This window comes from Lonchura striata, chromosome 8, assembly GCF_046129695.1.
Source record: "Lonchura striata isolate bLonStr1 chromosome 8, bLonStr1.mat, whole genome shotgun sequence".
In the NCBI taxonomy this organism is placed as follows: domain Eukaryota; kingdom Metazoa; phylum Chordata; class Aves; order Passeriformes; family Estrildidae; genus Lonchura; species Lonchura striata.
In genome coordinates, this window is record NC_134610.1 from 27,110,720 (window position 1) to 27,132,950 (window position 22,231).

General features: G+C 38.4%; 2 protein-coding genes across 6 annotated transcripts in view; one reads left to right on the forward strand and one right to left on the reverse strand.

The window, feature by feature from the left end:
* Window positions 1-859: 859 nt before the first annotated feature.
* On the reverse strand, window positions 860-5,027 carry NDUFB3 (NADH:ubiquinone oxidoreductase subunit B3). Of its 2 annotated transcripts, none has more exons than XM_021555442.2 (3): window positions 4,926-5,027; window positions 3,607-3,742; window positions 860-1,128 (listed from the first exon to the last, which is right to left on the reverse strand). In XM_021555442.2, exons 2-3 carry the CDS (start codon window positions 3,738-3,740, stop codon window positions 972-974), a joined length of 291 nt encoding a protein of 96 aa, XP_021411117.1. In that variant the 5' UTR covers window positions 3,741-3,742; window positions 4,926-5,027; the 3' UTR covers window positions 860-971. The 2 variants fall into 2 exon arrangements, with proteins under 2 accessions (XP_021411117.1, XP_021411116.1); XM_021555441.3 differs by having other exon boundaries at window positions 4,913-4,995.
* A 204-nt stretch (window positions 5,028-5,231) lies between these two features.
* Window positions 5,232-22,231, forward strand: part of HYCC2 (hyccin PI4KA lipid kinase complex subunit 2) — a 50,100-nt gene continuing 33,100 nt past the window's right edge. For 2 of the 4 annotated variants that reach the window (XM_021555435.2, XM_021555439.2), the window contains exons 1-2: window positions 5,264-5,325; window positions 5,776-5,819. The gene's annotated coding sequence lies outside the window, so the exon portion shown is untranslated. Of the gene's footprint in view, window positions 5,326-5,775; window positions 5,820-17,725; window positions 18,692-19,265; window positions 19,373-22,231 lie in introns of those variants that run through there. The other 2 variants (XM_021555437.3, XM_021555438.3) reach the window with 2 other exon arrangements.

Sequence of the window (22,231 nt, forward strand, 5' to 3'; positions counted from 1 at the left end):
GGTGTCCTGTTGTTTGTGCTATGTAACATAGCCCCCTTACTTTGTTACTAATGGCATAACATAACAAAATTTACAGTAGAATATTCAGACAATTATAATTCCTGGTACTTCAGAGGATATATACTGCCCAGAGGTCCTTTTCTGCTATAGTCTTCAATCCAGGCATTCTTAAAGCAGTCCAGAAAAGTAGGACATTTAAAACAGATTGCTAAAAGAGACTACGTGTAAAAATAAATCTATAAATACAGCAGAGCAAAGGGAAAAATTGTTATCTTTTTTAACATTACAGTCAAGTATGGTGGAAGACATTTTAGGGTAAGACACAGTTATTGCTGAGTTAAACATTTTATTCTACTTTTGGCAGCAACGTAAGTTTTGATGTCTGGATATCACACAGCAGATTATTCTGGTGCCTAGTGTCTGCTGGGCTAATTAACTGTTCAATAGGGTTAAGTATAAGCTTTGGCACTTTTATATACTTTGTGGCAGTCTGGAGTTGATTTTAAAGCTTTATGTTAATATTTATTTTTATTTAGAGACATAAGAGCAAATAGTAACCAACACTTCTAAGAAATTACAAGTCATTCATTACTACTTACTGGGAAATAATAGTTATTAAACCTGTAATAAATATGGTACAAATTTTCTCTTAAAAGCAACAAACTTCTCGGTTTCATTTACCAGAGTCTTGGCAGGCCTTGGAAAGAATTGGTCTGATAGTTTATCTTGCTCTTTAAAAGGTAGCACAGCAAACCCAAGAGCCATCTTGGGTTAGTTTTTTCCCCCAGATCAAAGCCAGTTAATTGCTCTGGCCATGTTTTTGAACCTTTCACAGAAGTATAATAAGATCAAAGAAACATGGGTTTGCCTGTGATAGACTTTAATATGCATATTATAAGTACAGAGTCAGCAGCAGGCTTATATATGCTTCAGCTTATGATTAGGAAGTATTAAGTTGTCATACTTGATCTTCAGTGGTGGCCTCCATTCTTCTTTGGAGGAAACAGTGAATATTCAATGCCCAGAGCTATGACAAAAGCTGCAGCTCCCCACTTGAGTCCCCTGGTAAAGATTTCTATTACGGTGATAGGTCTTGCAAAGCTACCCTGGTACCTCCAGACTTCATTACTAGAAAAGAAAATTAAACCAAAGGAAAAAAGATCAGTGGAAAATTGTGGTACAAATGAATAAGAATATATATATATATATATATATATATATGCATATATAAAAGAATGATGAAGGTATTTCAATTAGCAAGACATTAAGGTTGTACAGTATGTTCTGTTATTTAAGTATCAGGAATTAAAGTTCATGATAGGAACTCTAACCCTTACCATATAGCATGAGATACAAGTACTGCCAGCAAACAACACAATTATAGGAACAGAAACACCTATCTGAAATCATGTAATTGTACTCTTCTGTGTTCACTCTGTAACAAATCAGAGCCCACTAGCACTTGCATGGATTGGACTAAATACAAAGGTTAGTCACAGTGCTAGACAGTCACATCTTACAATCCAGACACAGATAGCTCACCTCAGCATGGAGGCATTTTCTGTTTCACAATACAACACAACTGTATGACAGTCACATGATTTTAAAAAGAAAGACTGAAAAGATGGTGTTTAGCTTGAGTTACAGAGCATGTACAAACTTCACACACTGTTTTGCTTTGCTGTTTTCAATCTCCATTGTTATTGAAACATTAGTCACTACTCTGACTACAAATATTTATTTATTTATTTATTTATAGCACAACCAGTGTAATCTATTGACATGGGTGTAGTTTGCCTCTTGTAAGGACTCAAAAGAAAAGGAAAAATAACTAGCAATAAAATAAAAACTGCAATTTTGAGAGAAAATACGGGGGTTTAAAACAAGAGGGGCAGATATTTATGTTCACAGATAATTCTCTTGTGCAGATGGATTTCGTGACTTGGGATTAAAGCATATTTGCATGGAAGAGTATCTTCTAGGTGCCAGTATAGGGCCTAATTGATACAGACTTAAAGTTTCCAAATATGACATCTGTCACAAAGTTTATTTTGTATTTAATACGTACATGAATGTGCATTTGCCATAAAGGTTGAAAGCAGGTTTCTTGTTAAAATGAACTCGGCATACCAAAGGGGAGGGAGCTCTGGAGAGGGTCACTCCCAAGACGTGTGGTGCAAGATGTTAATAATACAATCTTCTGCCAGACTACTGAAGCAAGAAGCATGATAATTTAATTTCTCATTTGCTAAGGAAAATTGGCATGATGCTTGTACTGTCTTATGGAATTGACATACTACTTCACAGAAAATTTTAGAAGCAATCATCTCGTGCTTTGGGTTTGACTTTATTCCATATTTGAATTCTGTTCTGATTGGCTCAATCTCCTTCTTTTACCAGAAGAACAAAAATTTTCTTTTATCTTGGAGGGGCAACAAATACTACAAAGTCCACTGGAAAAGTCCTTTTTCCAGTGTGTTGTTTTGCAGCACTTGCTGGAATTGGAAGTGTAGGCACTAAAGGTCAGCGTAATCTACACTAAACCTAAAATATTAAACTGTATCCTTGTTTTTTTAATGGGAACAAGCCTTTTGCTTCCTGAAAACAATTTTGTCAGAAGCAAAGGGAAAACAAGCTTATGCTGCTTGCACTCCAGAGAAATAGAGGCAAGATAAAAGTGAACAGGCCTGAAAAGTTCTGATATTTCAAATTATTCCTATCATCACTAAAAGTATGTTTTACTTTTACTTACATCTTTAAACTATAGCAAACAAAAGAAAAAAGTGCTGTCAACCTCGAACCTCTCCAAAGGTTATAGCATGAAACAACTATTTAACAGATTACCTGTTTGCTCTTCCATTTTTCTTGTCGTGATTCAAGGTAAAGCTTTTTCTATGAAGACTCCTGAAACCATTTGCTCATACAACTTTTCCCTTGCAGAAGGGCCAGACTACACAGCACAAGACATTTGGTATTTTTATTCCCCAAGGTGAAAGGGTGGCTGAACAAAGTACTGTATCATTTATGATGTAGGATAAATACATTAGGCCCTGTTTTAACAGCTGCCTAAATATCTAAAAAGGAGGAGATACCCATTGTAGAGTGATAGCGTAAGAAGTAAAAAGCTGATTCTCCATGATTCTGTCATTCACAGTTGAATGCAATTCCACCCTGTATACATGTACATTTCTTCTTTTCCAATAAAGGCCTCCTGCTGTATGTGAGGAATGCTATGCCTAGTCAGAATGTCGGTGCAAGTTCCATCATCTTCATCAAGACCCTGGCACACAATCTCTTTGCAGAGAAGGACAGGATTATTCACATGGGCAGACCTAATACTACTTAGGTGTTTTGGTAAATGAGGTGTTGGTCATTGTGCCTGATCTATGTCAGCATAAAACATCACAAGTGCAAAGCTGCCTCCCAACATCTGGACACTGGTCAAGGTGATGCAAGGTGTGACCTTCACACAAAAAGTAAATAAAGACTTTACTGAAATTCTGACTAATTTTCACTGCTTTTACTGAAGGGTTATCTGCAATGACAAGGTCTGGTTGATGCCACCAGATGACACATCAAGACGATTCTTGAGGCTTTTGCACTTACCGAGCCCACGGATCCCTCAGACCCCGCTTTGCCAGCCTCTTCTGCACCTCCTCCAGGGGAGTTCCCTCCACCTTCCACTGCCTGTAGTCAGGGAGCTCCACTTTGTCATGGCCATGGCCACTTCCGTGCCCCATACCTAGAGGAAAAGGTCAGTTTGTTACTTTGCAGAGAGCATCATCTTATTTTTATACACTTGCAAAGAACAATCCCCTGGACAGGACAAACAGGGAGGCAACAAGAAACAGAGAACAAAGAGCTTTGTTCTGTAAAACAAAGAGCCAAGGGACTTTGTGCTGTGCTTCAAAGCTTGGTGATTACACACAGTAAAGCAAACTTAAGTCACGACCATCATTACATTCATGGAACACCTATGTCGACAGAGAACAGTGTAAGAAAATCAATGGTTTCCATATCTATAAATGCACTTCAGCAGCACCAGCCCCTCACTACTTCCAGAATAATCAAAAAGAGTTCAGGGTAAAAATGTCTGACTTAGGTGTGGGAGAGCTACGATTGTTTTTCTCAGGTTTTTCTTCAGAGCTTAGCGAAGACTTGGCTCCTCAGTTCCTTTTCAGCTGTCTCCAGTTCAGACATAACTGGAATTCAACAGGGCCAGGAGAGACACATGGACAAGGAGATGCACCTTACTCGTTGCCTGATGAGGCTGAGAAATGTATGTTCTGTTTACAGACACCTTGGAGAACTACTAAAGTATTACGTTTCTCTTTAAAAACAGATGTGAAGTGGAACATTTTCAGCGCGATCATGAAGGCAGGAAGAAAATTATAGCTTTTAAGGTTCCACTTTCACAAAAGACCTGAATCTTCTTTGAGCCAAGGTTTCCCATTTTAAGACATATCAGGCAGCAAAGAACAGATTCACTATCCTTAACTTTTAGAAAATTGACTGGAATACAGGACACAACTTCAAAACCTGTTATTCCTGAAAATGACTCCAGGCCATGAAGGCAAGCAGAGAGATTTCGTTGCCTGAGAAAACTTGGAGAGCAGCATTAACGTCGTCATAAGCCGAAAAGCTCCCCTTGAATGAGACGCCAGGCTCCAACCCTGTGATACAAACGGAAGGCCGCTCTCCTACCCACATTCACCTTCCCAAGAGAGAAGGCCGTGCCCTGTCGCGCAGACGCCGCGGCCAGCGGGCTGTGCTGCAGCACCAGCACAAGCAGTGCCCAGAGGTCGGACGGAGCGGGGCACGGAGAGCACAACCCGCGGTGACAGCCACCCCCACTCCCCCCGCTGCCCGCACACGGACACCCGGCGGCAGCAGCGCCCGCTGCCCGCGGTACCTGCCCGCGGTACCTGCCCGTCCGCGACCCTGCTCAGGACGCGACCGCACCCGGAACCGGAACCCAGCCCAGCACCAGCCGCTGCAGGAAGCGCGGGCCAGCCACGCGGGTTCCGGGAAGCTTCCGTTCCGGCCCTTCCCGCCGGCCCGGTGTGGACACGGGGACCGTGAGGCGCTGCCCGACCCCGTTCCCGGGCCGCTGCCGCCAGCGGCGCTCCCATCACGGCTCGGCGGGGCAGACACCGCGCCGGGAGCGGCGCCGCCGGCCCGGGCTGAAGAGCCGGGGGGGAAGGAGAAGCGGAGCGGAAAGCGGCCAATCAGGGCGCGGCTTCTTGCGGGGGCGTGGCCCAATGGGCGGGCGCGTTGCTGAGGTGCGGGGCTGGCGGCGTTGGAGGCGGCGGAGGAGGCGAGCGGGTGAGGGGCGGCGGGGCCGGGAGCGGGGCCGGGGCTCTCCCGCCTTCCGCGGGCTGCCCCTCGCCGGCCGTCGCTGCCGGCGCTGCGGGAGGGACGGAAGCCCCGCGGGGTCTGTGCGTGCGGGGGCGCGAACCGTTCCCAGCGCTGGTGCCGGCAGCGCCGATCGCGCTCGCTCGGCTGCCGCGGCCGCTCTGCTCCCTCTCCTCTCCCCCGCGCCCGCACAGCGGCCCCCTCCCCGCGGTTATGTAAGCCCCGGCCCGCCGCCCTGCCCGCGGGGAGCGGCGGCGGGGCCCGGGCAGTGCCCGCTCGCTGCCAGCCCTCGGGGCGCGCTTCGCTGGGGAAGACGCTGGGGAGAAATCGGAGCTGCCAGCGAGCCCGGCTGGCGCCGGGAGCCGCGTTTCGGTTTTCAGTGGGTGCGTCTTAAAAGAATATTGGTGTTTGTTTCCATAGGAGAAGCGGGGAGGCGTCCCGAAATCCTGGTAGTGCACTGAAAGGTAAGTGAAAGGGAAGAATTCTCTTGACAACTGCCTCCTGAGTGAGGTGGTGACTTGGTTTCACTGAGTGCTTGTGTCAGGAGCTCGGCGTTTTGCATATGTGGCTTTGTGACTGAGAAGTGTCAATTGCCTTAGTATCTGGTTAATTATAATTATTTTTGTGTTCGTCAAACTTGAGCACAGCTTGCTTCATCTGGAAAGCGACTGGTAAAAGTCAACTACACAGTCAGTGAATTATAAAGACTTAAATTACTTCTTAGTTGTATATAATACAATATTGTTTCTTTTTAGCAAAATAGAAACTGTTCTACTCATTTTGATAGTCTTATTAACATGAGAATAAACATAACAGCATGATGTTGGTGGAATTTTGGCATAGACTGTAGTGCCTTTTTCCAATATATTTTGATGGAAGTTTACTTCTGGGTTTCAAGATTTTTTAATAGGGATATTGGAAGCACATGAGAAGATTTCCAGGAGGAATGCCATTATCATGTTATTAACAGTGAAACTGTTCTAAGTAGAGTGCCATCTGTTTAATCCAGACTGCCTCAGTCTGGTTTCAGCATTGTGTGTTTTTCACCGTGAGATAAAGTCTGGAAGATTCAGAGCAGACTTCTCTCAGAGTGAGAGGACACACATTTGTTTTCCTGTAATGTATGAGGAGCTGGAATTGTCGGAGGGCCATTTATTTGTTAGGTGCTCAAATCCCTTAGAGAGAATGCAGTTCTGTCACACACTTGCAAAATATTTCTTGTTTTTTACTGTGGCTGAAAGTTAATGTGTATGTGTTCAAAGTCCAGTGGTGCTGAGGAATATTTTTCTCAGAATTTTTTTTCAGTGACCCATAGACATGTCACATACCAGATACCTTGGTTTTATTCTTTGAGAGAAAGATAAAAAGTCCCAGTTTTATTTGTTTGGTAGGTTTTTATTCCTTATTATTTGCTTGGGGGTTGTTTGTTTATTTTGTTTTGTTTTCTTGGTGCTTGGAAGCCTGATTTGAGTATTATGCAGAAAACTATGCTGGTATTGCTGAGTCTGTTCCCAGGGACATTCAGTGCTGATCACAGAGCATTGGCTTTGTGTGATCTATTGTGCATGAACAGAATTGTGGCAGAGGAGTGCACTTGGCAGGATTTGTCTTCAGGCCCACCATTACTTTCAAGGTTTAACAAGGTTTTCAGTAGCTGGTTTTGCCTTCCCCCTCACCCCCAGGTACATAAAAACTCAAGGTAAGTAAAACTGTGTAGTTAGTTGATCTGCTCTACCATGTTTTGCTTCCTGTGTTTCCTTTTCTTTCAGTATGGTCTATACTCTTTTAAAAATAAGGCTGCAAATATGAGGGATGTGATATTTTGGGAATATAGTAAGCTCTTTGATGCTGTATCCTCAAGTAAGTGAGTCTGCATAATTTCAAGGGGCCTAGAAGTGTTGCTACAGTGTGTTTTGAGAAGGAAGCTTCACCATAATTACAGTGTCAGTCTGGAGAAATCAATAATATGCAGAAGGAAGTAACATAGAAGAAATCTTTATATTGTGTGAAAGAGCCCCAGCAGACGACTGAATGTCCTCTAGGAAGGAGAGGTCATTGAAACTCCATGTACAAATAATCAGTACATTTTGTGATTTATGCAGTTGGTGGGATTTTTTAATGGTATTTTTTTAGTATTATTAATTAGTTGTGGTGATAATTACTACAAAGATATGGTGTTCTAGGATAAAGTTATGTTAGCACGTATGCAGGCAGCCATGCGAGTTATGATTTACTGGGATTCCTGCTTGTGTTGTTAAGCTAGAAGAAGGCTGTAGGGTTTCTTGGATAGCTTTCAAATGTCCATGTTTCCAGCAGTTTGTGTTGCTGTGCATTCTGGATTAACAGATTGTGAGATTCATTATAGGAACCAGTCTTCTCTGCCTGTGCATACAATATTCTCTCCAGCACTGGACATGTTAATACTATGCTCTTCATAATTGTTTTCTGGAGTAGAGAGCTGTGTGACTGACAGTGATTTGAAGTATTTTCAGTTTTGAGATGAAACTAAAGGGTTGTGGGGTTGTACTTTTTTTTACCCTTTAGTATCAGAATACATATTTGAACTGGTTAAATATTGCATCCTTTTTCCCCCTGAAATTGCATGTTACTTCCTGTGGTGTTGTATTAGTAGTCAGGTCATTGGAAGCCTCTTATCATTTGAGTAAAATGGTTAATGCTGCTTTAATTACAATAAGGATGGAAAAGATCTTTCTTTAGTCCACCTTGCTTTCTTTGAACGCTTTAAAAGAAAAAAAACATTCATTGAATGGTGGGGAAAGAAATTATCGTCTCAGGCATCATTAGAGAGCTAAATATTTTATGGACAGTATCACAGTCACTGTTTCACCTCTATTTTAGAGAAGTGATGGGCTGGAGCAGGAGTCTTAGTTGCTTTCTGATCATGGTGTTTGTTTGCTGGTGGGTTGTTTTTTGGTTGGGTTTTTTTTTTTTTTTTTTTGGGCAACATACAGACCATTCTTCAGAGGAACAGCCATACTAGTCTGAACTGTTGCTCTCTCCTGAAGCCTAAATCTCTGAGACCCTGGAATGTGACAAGATCATTGTTCTGAGTTCTGCTGGTGTGCCACAGCTCAGCAGGTGCTCATTTGACAGCAGGTGCTTATTCTTACACTCCTCTAGAATATAGGCTTACTCCTTAGGTCAGCTCTCCTAGTCTCAGTGGGGATGATGTGTTATATGGATTCTTGTTTCATGGATATACTTAACTTATAAAAGCTATTGAGCCCATGTATGGTCTTTGCAGCTACCGTGTTTTCTGTCGATAAGAGCTGCACTTCATGTGTGGTGTCAATAAGTCATTGTTCTGTTTTGAACCTGTTACCTGAGAATGTCATGTGATACTCCCTGTTTCTGTATGAGGAGAGGCACACCTGTTTGTTCTTTACCAAGCAGTTTAATATGAGTTGAGAATCTTTAAAGATCTGGGTCATGTGTTCACTCAAAGACTTGTCTGGGCTGGAAAAGAATTTTAGATTCCATTATTTTTCTTGATGCTTGTTTCCTTGTATTACGGTATGAATGAGTATCAAGAAGTGAAGGTGGAGGCTTCCCCAGCTGAGTCTTCTTGAATATCTGTGCCATAGTAATAATAATTAAAGAAATCCTTTTCAGGCAAAACTGATCTGAGCAGAGACGGTCGCAAGCAGTATAGTTTGACTGCTACCTCAGTCAGTTATTTTCATTTCCAAACAGAATAAGTGTGAGAAGTAATTCTTGATTTATTTAATGCTGTTTTCTACAGTTTTTTTTTGAGTAAGAAAGCAGTTTGAGTTTATGCTTGTATAACTCACTGTAGATAAAATGGCAAGCTGATTGAATTTTTCTCTCTGCACCTTTGTTTGGATAATTCCTGCTTCTAATAGCAAGACAAATAATTCAAGTGTCTTTTTTTTTTTATTTAATCATAGGACATATTTATAGAGTGATTCAATGCATCTCCTTTTTTGTGTATAGAATTCTGACTAGTTTTTAAACTTCAGATGAAAGCTCAAGAGGTAGAGGGGCACTTCTGATGAAATAAAATATCGTTATTTAGGAAAACCCTGCTGTAAAACAAAATTCTGTATTGCCAGCTGTGCTACAAAGAACAGAACATAAAAGCCAAGAACAGGAATTGGGTAAGATAGTATATATTTTGCAAACTGTTTCAGTCCATGCTGCAGATTATCCATTATAGTAAAAGCTTTTTATTGTCTGATGAATGGCCACACAGCAATTTTTCTTTCTTCTGTTAATGTTACATTTTTCTATCAAATTTACTTAATTTGGGCACAGGGTTCAACAGATGTTGTATTATTAATTCAGATGATTACTGAAAGACAGAAATACCATTGGCAAGTCGCTTTTTTGGTCTTCCTTGATTGTTTTCTGTTCTGCAGGCGGTCCAGCTTGACTCTGCTGTCCACTGCCTGTGTCAGATCTGCTGCCTTCTCCTCTTGGTGTGATTCTGTAGAGAAATACAGATTTTGTGGTCAATTTTATTAAGTTTACCTGAAAACAGAGAGCCAGTGACATTTGGAGAGAGATCCCACTAGGGGAGAGAAGTGTTTGTTGTACAACTACTGTAAAGTGGTAAACTATTTATTTATCTCTTAGTAGTGATTATCATTGCTATCATTTGACATTGAAAAATGCTAAATTCCCTGGCTGTGTAACATTGCACAGGACCTGATGGAGATGATTGGTGCAGTTCAAATCTCTTAAAACGCTCTTCCAGGAGTTCTTCTTTCTGCACATTCTGTAGGGCTTTTTTTTCTACAGGACAAAGTAGTTAATGATTTCTCATTTTATATTGTGTTGTTACACAAGCGTTTGGCTAGCATTCCAGAAGTGCAAAGTGTGTGTTTTTGTGTGTAATCTCCATACTCTTACTAATCTTATTGTGTTTTTATTGTAATTACTGCGATTCTTAAGAAAACTGAAATGGTCAGATCTCCTTTAATGGTGTCTGCATCGTGTATGTTTTGTGAGTTCTTTAAATAGTTCCACGTTGCTGTTCCTCTGAATTCTGCTTAACTGAAATGTGTGACATGGACATTTGTACAGACTGCATGACTGCAGTTTGCTGATTCATACAGGGCAAAATTGATAAGTCTGGAATATTTTTCTGTTTCCATTCCCTATATTTAGTAGTCGATAAATTTTAAACTGTAATTTTATTTAGGGTCTTCTTCCCCTCTTCTGCTTTGCCTTGACCCATATGTGAACTGGAGGAATTGTTTGACATCTTTCTGGAAAGACAGTGAGAGAATTTAGAAGAATAATCTTATTTTTCATGGCCATTCAGCTGAGAAGATATTGGATTGAAAGATAATGGGCTGAAATATGTGTAAAATTTGCTTGTGTTTCCTTCCTGTTTTAATTTATTTTTAGTCAAATAATTTTGTTATTTCTGAGGCTTCTGGTGTCTGTTTCTTTGCATCTCCTCTTCTTATTTTCTGCTTTGTCTTTTCTGTTTCCTTTAGGTTTAAGGATATGTTGAGCTTAAGGAGAGGCTGGAGGGCAGCCCCTCTGCGTGCCTGCCTCTGTTCTGAATTTGGAATAGGGCCACAAGATAGAAAAGTGGATTCAGAAAAGGTTATGAAGAAGTCCTTAGTACTTACTCAAGTAACTTTCCTAAAAATCCTAAGCACAAGATTGTGGAGACACATGGGCATAAGCATAACAGATTTTGTTGTAGAAATAGCTCAAGTTAGCTTGTATTTCCTACACGTGAAAAATTAGCTAAATTGTAATGAATTTTTTGGAACATGAGCTTTGTGAAGGTGTAGTACATTAAGACTGGTGTGCCCCATGTGTAAGCTACAGTGGTGATTCTACCATCCCATTAAGCATTGTGGTGGCTGCACATGAGGGTCAATAACCTTGTAGACAAGACATGTTTCAGAAAGTAGGAGGCTTTTATGTTAACTTTGTTACAGAGGGGGTGGAGTGAGCAATTTATCAAGCACCCTGGTACGTGCCATCAGAGTAGGGCAAAGAACAAAAATCTAAATGCTCAACTTTGAGTTCTGATATCTGTTCATTACTCTGGGTTAGAGGTATACTGTTTTTGAAAGGATACTTGATGATGCTTCAGTGTATCACTCTGGTTCCTCATGCTTTAGGGTTGGAAACACATCTGGTTAAAAATAGTAATTAAAAAAAACTCCCTACGTAGAATGGGTGTTGTACTGGTCTTTAGTATCTGCAGCAGTAGGATAGACAGATGATTGGTTAAAGTCCATTTACTGTAGTGAACTTACACAATAAGTGATTGAGGAGTTTAAATTATAATAATGTGCCCTTTTACATAGAAATGTAAGGCATCTGACAAAGGATTTATCCCAGTACAAGCTCATATTTCTTTGTGTAACAGTGGAGAACTTTCCATTCCTTTTTTTTTTTTTTAAGATACTTTATTGAGCTGGAGCAGCATAGACACGCAAGCTAAATATGGACACAGAAGAGAGAGCAAGGGGGATTTAAATGTGGAAAAATTACTAGATCCTTATGCCTGTGGGTTTGGGGTTTTTTAAGGGGCTTGTTTCTTATTCTTTGCATAGAGCAGGCCTTAGACAAAATTGCTGAGCTTCCAAAACTGCTTTTAGATTGTTAATTATGTATTCAGTCTGTACTTGATGGTCTCCAGTGTTGCATCTATGCAATATTTTCAAATAGTAGCATGCTTAAGCTTCTGGAAGTTACTAAACCACAAATATGTGGCAATTTCTTGGGAAGAGAGATGATAATTTTGTTAGACTTTATATGAGCCATTCTGATAGCTTTCCTCATGTTAATGGACTGCAGCAAATTGCAGTGCAAATCTTGCCATGTCAGAGTGGCAAGAGCTTTATGAACATCTCTGAAACAGGTCTATGTCAGCTATGGACATACAAATAGAGATAGGAGTTTTGGACTGGAGCGTAAGTTGAATGCAAATAGAAAAGAAGTAACTAAAATACTAAATGGATTTAAGCTAAGCAGTCATAAACTGTGTATCTCTGCTGTTTATTTTCATGGACATCCTGTGACAGCAACCTTTCCTTAAAATCACAGTTGTCACATGCACTGCATGATTCTCCATTGAACAGGAAGGCTCGGAGCAGGCTACTGCCTTTCTGTTTGCTTAGCTCTGTGTGTCTGCCAAGACTTGTTTCATGTGTTCTGAGTCTTCAGCTTTTCCTTCACTCGTGTTACTGTAAACTCCACAGGAGTTTGAGAAACCTCTGTATATCTGTCGAATGAGAAAACTTCCTAGCTTGCTTTTTGTTTGTTTGAGGAAAGGACAAGGTCTTTTATCCTCACAACAATTTGTGTTAGAAGTTGAGACAGGAAATAAAAATTTTAAAACAGCTTAGGCATCGCTTGTTGTCTGTGTGTTTCCAAAGGACCAGTTGCAGAAATAACTGAATGCCCTTTCGCTTGTGCAGGTGTTTGACTGGACTTGGACTGTGCGTGGTCATGTAAGAGCAATTGCTACCTTCAGAATATGCATCTTTCAGAATATGCATCAGTGGTGAAAATACGCATGCAATCATTCCTTGTGGGTGCAGAAATGAAACTTTGTGGGATGTTGCAGTTTGAGACTTTGTTGCATTTGTTTCCTCAACCATAGAAAAATGTTACTGGGGCATCTGGGTGTTTAAATCATTCAGGTGGCGGCTGTGTTCCACATACCTTGTGTTGCAGGAATCATGGCATTAAACCATGCTTTGCTTTTTCTTCTCTATAGGTTAAATCCCTTCAGTTAGCTGCAGGTTTAATATAGTTTTTCACAGTAAATGTTCCAGTTTACATGGTATAACGAAAACTACTGCACTAATTTTACTTCTTAACTTAAATTAAAATGTTAGCCATGTATATCTAGTTTTTAACTTAACAAATTAGCCCAAAATTAAACTCTGACATTTTTAGGGAAATGGTTGAAGATGCTCTAGTAAATTCCATAATAATGCTTCTATGTTAACTTTGTAGTTTTTTCCCCTAGCTACTTCAGTGTTTAAATTGAGTAAAAGTTAGGATACTAAGGCAGAAAAATAAATGTGCAACAGTAGGATTTCACGTTTGTTGTGCACAAAGTCCTAATCAGGTTAAGATTGTGGATTTATTCCAGATCAAATTAGGGGTCAGCAACCAATACTAATTGGCATTGATGCTTCTGAAATTGTGGGATTGAGTATTGTGCTGATTGTCACAGTGTGTTTTGTGTCACCCCTCCACTCCCCTACTTTATTTGGCAACTTAAAATTTACTAAATGTTCTTAAAATTTACTAAATGCCCTTTTTCTTAGACTTGCAGGTTCTGGTCTGTGCTAGAGACAGAAAACTAGATAGGGTCAACATATGAAAAGCAGAAGTAAGTTCAAAAAAAATTGAAGTACAGTGCCTTTAGATATTAATTTTGTCTAATAAATACAGAAAGCTTAAAGATTTTGTTGGGAAGTGGACTGGAATGCCTTTTTTTTTTTTTTTTTTCAACTGCTAGGAAAGAGCTGCTTCAGCACAGCTTGTCATTTTACTGAAACATTTTGCGGGAACCTTATCGCACTTGGCTGGTGGAGATGTGTATGGGTGTGATGGTCCATTGCCCTTCTCTGCTGATGATACTCCCATGATTGCCAACTACTGTATTTGATGGCTTATTTTGATAATAAATTTTTGGTCTTGTGAGAGAGAGGAGGGAACAAATCTTAAATGAATATTATCATGCTAATTAGGAAACCTTAATCACTGTGCTGTCCATTGTCAAATCCATCAAGTTTTGATGTATTTCAAATTAATATTCCAGTGGGTAGCTTTTGAAAGACAAAATAGCTCTCCTACAGGGAAAGGATGTAGGCTTTTCTTGGCTTTTTGCAGAGTTCTAGAAGTAGTAATTTTATTGCTATTTCTATGAACTGCTGGGGCATTCTGCTTTAGTAATATGTACTGACTTTGAATAGACTGAAATGGTTATCTCTTTGACTTTTTGAGTGCAGACTTTAAAGTTTTCTGATATATATAAGGTTGCCATGAGTAAATTCTGCATCTTTGTGCATATGTGTCGCATCTGTGGAAAATGGAAAGGGTTTTTATCAGCATTTCCTTTTTTATTGCAGGGGAATGTTTAAGTTGCCATCTTCTTGGTTTTAATAGTTTAAGTGAAACAGAACTGATTAGGGAATAAAATTGTTAAAATATGTTATGAAAGTCTTCTTAAAGTGCCAGTTGGATAGCTGGCAGATAAGGCAAAAAGCATGAGGATTTTCCCCCAAGTATGAAACCCTTGCTGCTGATAAGAAAGAATTATGGTATAATCATCTTAACTTGCAAATCTGAACATAATTGCAAGTAACGAGTGTTAGGTCTGGGTTTGTATTTTATTCAGAACAGTTTTGTCATGTGCTGAAGGAGTCACATGTGGACTCTGCACGTTGGTTTTGGCTTGTTCTTGGCAGTTTTTTGTTGTTCTGGTGGTGTGGGTTTTTCCTTCAGTTTTTTTTTTTTTTATTTACACCAGATCAACCCTACTTTTTGAGAAGTTACTCCATGTTCTCTCTCCAGGTCTACTGTGCATTTCAATGACCTCAGTATTTCTAAACCTTCTGTCTAAGTTGCCCTTGAAAGACTGTTTTGTGGAGCACGCTGTATGAAAGATGAGTATATTACTTACACCAAAAATGTGTAATCTAGCAGTTTCAGGTGCCTGCTGCTTGAACTTTGGTAAGTTAAGTGCTGCTGATCCCTATCAGCACAACTGCACAGGGAAACAGAACAGGCTTTTAATTAAACCCAGGCTTTGATTAAAAAATTTTTGATTGTGTTTGAAGAGAATGAACTGAATTTGCTCTATGCCAGTATAGCTAATAAAAAAGTAAAAGATCGTAACTGTTGCCTAGATAGGCAGTACCTGTAAAAGATTAGAGAAACTGTTTACGTTTAGTATCATTAGTGTGGGTGTGTATTTCCATTTGAAGTAGATGTAATATATGGAATTGCTCAAAGATGATTAATGTTGCACAAAGTAGTAAATAGTTTGGATACAAGGCCATCTCCAGTCTTTTACCAAGGATAAATTTATTCCAGAAACTTGAGGAAAGGAAAAGCTCTGTTTTACCAGCTGCTTTTGAAGGTGGTTTGTTTTTTGTTTTAGTGGGAACACTATTCAGTATTACAAACAAAAACCCAGAGTATCTTTGTGTATGGATGAGGCTATGTAAAAGTGCCTGAATATTAGAACATTGAGTCCTCAGTGAGGTTTTATTGAGTGCAAGAAAATATGTTTAAAAATCTAGAACACTGTAAAATCAACTGTCTCTACATAAATTCCATTCCCCTGTCTGCACAAAAAACCCCCAAAAACTTGGGGGAGCTTAGCTGTGAAGCTTGCTGCATGGATTTTCAGTGCTGCCTGTCAAATCTGTAATTTTTCATAATCTTGAAAGACTCAAATTTTCTGAATATGCATGGGGACAGTATTGACAAAAACTTAAAATTTTGTTCAAGCTATAAATAGAAAATATGTATGAAAATAGTGTGCATTTAAGATCTTGCTGTTGTTTCTGTGGTGTTGCGGAGAGGAGGAAAAAAGTCTGTGTATTCCAACTGGAGTCATCGAGCATCTGTGGAAGGCTATTTTCTTTTTGTCTCTTATTTCATTTTGTTGTTTGTTGTGGTTTTACACTACTTTATTGTTTATACTGGTCTATAGCTCAGTAAGTGAAAAATACTGTGGGAAAACTTGCCTAATATGGTGCATGAGAGATTGGGTTGATTTAAGTTGTTTCTGCTGTGTTTATGTTGTGTTCCTGAAGATATTACATATGTAGTTTAGCCCTGGAGAAAAAGTGGTTTAAATTTCAGGTTAAAAACCCCACAAAAACCATCCAAACACCCTCCCCACAGAACACTCCCACATATGTTAGTAACTTAGTGTCCTTACTATTAAAAAAAAACCATGAAAAATGAATAATTTCACACTAAAATATTCATTAGTCCTTTCTTATGACTGGGTAGTTTGTATTCGGTTGTAATGTTGGTTTAACAGTACAAGAAAAATGACTGTAAACAATATGCATTGTGTTTAACTATTCAGCAGTGAAGATGAATTATTAAACTCATACCAAGACAAGGGGGGTACCTGGTGTAGTTGTTGCACTAATTTACATTTACTACTGTTTTAATGCTCACACAATTATTTCACTGAGAAGCAGCTTATGCTTCTGTGTAATGGGCCACAGAGTTCCAATTATAGTAAGCTGAGTTTCAGAGTTTCATGAGAGCTTCTAATAAGGCGATGAAAAAGGGTTACACTTTCTTTAGAGACACTGTTTCTTTGCCTGTTTTCTGTGAAGGAGAATCCAATAAAGGCCCATGTAATCTCCTGCTCTGGAGGAATCCTAGTGAAGTTAGTAGTAGGGCTTGCCATACACATCAATTTTGTAGCACAATCACCTTAATCAGTTGGGTTAAATATCTTAATTGTTGATGTTCACACAGCTCTTAATGGATTGCATTATATAGAATTAACATGGTCAGGTACATGTTTTATTTCTTATGTGTGGAAATTCTGTTTGTCTAATTTTAATATAAAATTAACAGTGGTTTTCTCTGTTTTGTGAGATTGTTCTTTGCAGTTCTTAAAGCCCCTCTAACTTTCAGAAAACTAGTGTTACTGAAAATGACAGACACTGAAATAATGCTGTATGTGTGACATGGAAGAAGACAAGTTGTTTCCTCTGTAGTGACAGCTGGAAGTAATAAAGGCATCTACAGTTTTAACTGTGAAAGTTGAAGCAGATCTTAGATTTCAGATTCTTGATGCTACAGTGCTTAACCTCTGAATAGTGAACAGCCTCTGTATGTAACATTTAAGTGTGTAGGATTCAACTTGCTCATATATTCATTAGGCCAAGCAGAAGAGATCCAGGCTGTTCTGAAATTGTGTCATCTTGATGAGTAGTGGTGTGATCAGTGATGTTTCATTTAACTACATTTGTTGAGTTTGCTTTTTAAAGTCTAGGAACTTGTGATGGAAAAGTAAGACCGGCATATCAATCAGAATTAATTTTACCTTGAAAGCCATGAATCTTAATTGTGAATGAAGCATGTGAGTCAGATATGAAATTTATGGCATCGTGCCGTAAAACAATGTCTTAATTCTTATGGATCTTTATTTTAACTTGCCATTTTGAAAGTTTATTTGGAACTTTGTATTCTTACTGCATAATTTTTTAAAAGTCAGCAAGACAACATAATTTTAGCTGTAAGTGAGGTAAATTCAGATAAATTTGGAGATTACACTCATTTAAGAATTTGTGAATGTGCAAGTAAGTGTATGGATGGGGGGAAATTTGTCACTTCAGCTTAATCTATTTACACTCCTCCTCCCGGAGGTGGAGGCTTTACCATCTGGAAGTTGGAAAGATTAGAATAAGGGATTTCATTACTTTCAGCAGAGGATCCTCTAGGTTAGATCTCTTTGAGAGTAGGGTAGAAGAAAGGAGGTTAGGTAAATTAATGAATATGTAACCTAAATTCCATTTTGTGGAAATTACAGTTGGTAGGGAATACTGCAATGAGAAATATAAACTGGTATTGGAATTTAGATGTGGTCTGGAATTGACTTCAACTTTTTAATGGATATTTTTATAATATAACAGGCATTTATTTCTCTCAAGTGACGATTTTACACCTCAAAAGTGGGAAGCTGCTTAGAATATTCAGCTGGTATTTCTAGAACGTTTCTGCATGAATTTCTTTTCTTTACAGACCAGATAGTGATCTTAGCATGATGTTTGCAGTCTTATTCCAAAGTGCATATTGGGGAGGTTTTGGTAGTGTGTCTTTTTGTTGATTTGTTTTGTTTTGGTTTGAATTTTGTTTTGGTTTTGTTCCCACAGAAATTCTGTTTCAAGATTTCTCTTAGCATGTGTCTGTTCATTTTTAGTAATTAGCACTGAGTGCCTTAAAAAGACCACCTTAACTGTGATTTTTGCAAGTGTTAGTTTGCTGAGGCGTTCTTTTAGGCTCCTTCTTTTACTATGCATTTTGCATCTTTACTTATCCAGATTTAATTTACTTCATGAACCAAAACCATGAACAAGAAGGTGTTTTGGGAGAGGTAGGGTTACACGGAAAGTAATTTGCATGGAGATGTTTTTGTAAGAAGTTAATGCCAACAAATTAGCATAGGAAGAGTTACTGCATATGAACTGATGCAAAGAGAGGACAAACCTGTATTGTCTGGCGTAGGATGGGTTATCACCAGGATCCTGACAAGAGAATGTTTTAGGTTTTGTGTAGGATGACTACATGACGTTGTTTCTAAGGAAACTGGTGCTGAGAGAATAAGGTAACTTTTCTGTGGCTAACCTACGTGTTTGTGTATATATATATTTTTAAGTGCGTCAGGTCCTTATAATAGAATAATTAATGTGTGTTTTGTGGTATTTAAGGCTGCAGGATAATGTCTTTATTATTATTGTTTCTAAAATCCTGTAAGTAATGTAGCAGAGTATTTTCTTTGATTACAGAAGATAAATTTCCTGTTCCTCATTCTTCAACTCTTCATCTCAATTCTCTTCTGCTTTATTTGTTGCATGAACTCCTGGGAGAGGGATTTAGCCATGAGTGTACAATTGTGTTTAATTCAAGTTCTGCTTATTTGCCTCTATGAGGCACTTAATTTTTTTTCTGTAGAGTGAGCTGACTTCTGTAGCTTTCTACAACTACCCTGTCCAATACTATAAAAAATCAGCCTTAAAGTAGTTTTTAAAACTGTTATATAGTGTCTATTATCAGTATTGTATTTTCATTCCCACTGCCCTAATTGTTTGTCTTCAGCAATTTTGTATCTGTAAAGCAGTTTCACTGTAGGACTTTTTGGAACAGATAGGCTATAGCTTTTCTTTACCACTTTTTGGCAGCTGCTGAAATTGATGTGACCTTTTTGATAAGAAATGGATTTTACTGTGCAAGTATGGTACCATGAAAGTTTACAAGACTATTATCAATCATCTTTGACTTCTCTGTGGTAAGGCTTTCTCCCATTGTTTTCACATAACTTTCTTCGTTGCTGATATCCAAAAAGAAAGCTTTTTAGCCTCGTTTTTAATAGAGAGTCAGAGTGGGCAGGGAAGTAATGTCTTATCCAAGTTGTTTTGCATGACTAAGGCTTGTCTAATAAGGCTGGCAACCAAAATCCCACGTAAAGAATACATCAGCATTTATATTTTAAAGTTGGAATGCATGCCTGTCTGCTGAAACTTGCAATTAAATTACCTAAAAACTAAAGTTGGAAGATTGTCCTTTCTATTAAGGAGAAAGTTTGAGATGACAATTTAAATTAGTAAGTTTGCCAAGGAAGTTTTACTTCTTTCTGTCTTTGTCAGATTTTACCTTATTTCTCTGTACTGTGTAGCTGTATGGCCAAGAGAATTCTGGCAGAGTGTTTGAACCTCTTTGAAATGGCAAGTTGTAGTTGTAGCTCTGATTTGTTGAGGACAATAGTTTTAAAATTTATTATTTTATGTTCTTACCAAAATGACAGTTTATGCAAGTGTCGACTAAATAGGATTCTGGTTTATGTATATAGATACAGGGAAATCACAATGGTATTTGTATTATATTTATCATAAGAGATGTATATTACAATACATATACTTTTAAGTAAGTACAAGAAGTCATCCACCAAAATGGAACATTTCCAAGGCTGATTTTATTTTTTTCTTGGGATTAGATCAATGTGAGAATCAGACCATTTTCTAGTGTGGAAACAGACCATATTGTGGCAGTTTAATATCTTCTGGTATATAACTTCAGAGTAGCTGGACCTATATACTGAGTAGTTAAACAAGAAGTTGCTTTTAAGAGAAGTTTTTTTGTAAAGCATGTCAGTGAAGTGCTAGTTTACACCATTAAGTTTTCTTCTTTACTCTTCTTGTTTTACCACAGAAGTAACTATGTAAAACAGGTGTTAGAATGTTCATCTGCAATAGCTTCTTATTGTCGTCATGATATTTCATGGTAACTTGGTGTGAGAAACAGTACATTTTTAACAGTCTAAGATTTCCATCTTGGTGCATTCAAACATTTTATTTTTTATTACTCTATTACAAAAAGAAGAAGTCCATTCTGCCTTCTCAACCACTCAACTCCACGTACTTCTAAGACACGGAGCTTTTTATTTCTCTGTTTTAAAAATGTTATTCCCATATCCAGGTTAGAAGTTATTTTTCACAATCCTTGTCTTCAACTGCTTCTTCGACATTTTTCTGTCATATACGTATTTCTTTTGTTTGCCTCAAATGTAGGCCAGTATTTAATATAGGAGCATATTACCAGTTTTGTATACACTATTTCATGTTTTCAAATTTACTTTAAATGACTTTGTGTAATCAAGCATCTTGATTTATTTTCTGCTGCTGATGCATTCCTGAACAGATATTTTCATTGCATCATCAAATGTATTATCTAGTCTTTATCCATTTAGTCTTTTACACCTCTGCATTCAGGAATAGCTCATCACGAGAAGTTCAGATTGTGCTTTTGTTATCTGCATTTATCAGCATGTTGCCTGGTTTTCTTCCTCCAGAGTTTCCCAGTCTCATTAGTGTGGGTGTGTGGTGGGGAATCTTCTTTCCTGTGTATTTCTGACCACCTCATCTTATGTTGTCTTCTATCTATTCTGCTTTCCAGAGTGTTAACCATGTTTAACACAGGTGCTCTTTTTACAGAGCTATGACCTTGCTAAATCAAAGAAACTGAACGTATGTTTAGTTCAGATTAAGGATGCATTCTTGATGCTTTCCATGCTACTTTTTTTACAGAAGCAGCATGGAAAAATCTTTCTTCAAATATGTTTCTTTCCATGCTCAGTAGTGACTTATAGATATGAGAGGAGTGTTTGCATAGCTTGGAAGAACAAGCTATACTTGATAATAGAGTTTTCTGTTCTTTTAGACTTGTCAGTTCATAATGTTTTCTTATACAAGTGGCACTGGTAAGAAGTCATGTAGCATGAAGCTTTATTCTTTTGGCTGACACACTTCAGGTTTTAATTGCAAATTATTCTTCTTATGGCCTCTAAGGCAAAAATATATAATACAAAAAATATATAAGTACAAAAAATTGCCTTGTGTGCATCATGCCATCTAGTATATAATGGCCAAGAACTGGACTCATTTTGAAGGGTGTGTCCTGTAATGTAATCTCTCCCATGTATGTTTAAACCTGTATAAACTACTGGCCTCTTTAAAACAAACATACAAACAAAAACCCTGAATAAAATACAGGCCACCAACAAAAAGACCTCTACATACTTGAATAATCATATCTTCTTAAATATCATACATTATGAATATCTAATCAGTGGCATTTTTTTTTTCATTCTAATCCCTACTGTTATAGTTGATAGTGTAGCAAGTGATACTGGCTGAGTTTATCTGGGTAATCACTTTGCTGTTGCAGATTGATCTTGGTTAGTCTTGGTTTAAATGCAGACTGGTAAATAAAAATGTATTCAGTATGTGTTTTTTCTAAGTGTAAGTGGAAAACAAGCTCTTTGATGAGCATAGTTGATTAAACCCGTTTTTATTTCTTTTATTGTAGTGAGAAATTCTTGGGGAGTCAGAGTTTTAAGTTTCATTATTCTACTAGTATATTGTTGGAACAAACATTTTTTTTAGACTTATATATTTTCAAAGGCAAAAATATTGAGAATGGTGAATTCACCATCCCTGGAGGGATGTAAAGACTGATGTAGCTGTGACCACTGAAGGATGTGGTATATTGGTGGAGTTGGCAGTGCTGTGTTGAACAGTGGTTGGACTCAACAGTCTTAAAGGTCTTTTCCAATAAAGATGATTCTATGATTTGTGTGCATAGCATGATC

Coding starts and splice junctions, on each gene's coding strand:
- NDUFB3 (XM_021555442.2), bottom strand. CDS start 3,740: ATGGGGCACGGAAGTGGCCATGGCCATGACAAAGTGGAGCTCCCTGAC. Junction 1,129..3,606: donor CTGAGGGATCCGTGGGCTCG/GTAAGTGCAAAA, acceptor TTTCTTTTCTAG/TAATGAAGTCTGGAGGTACC.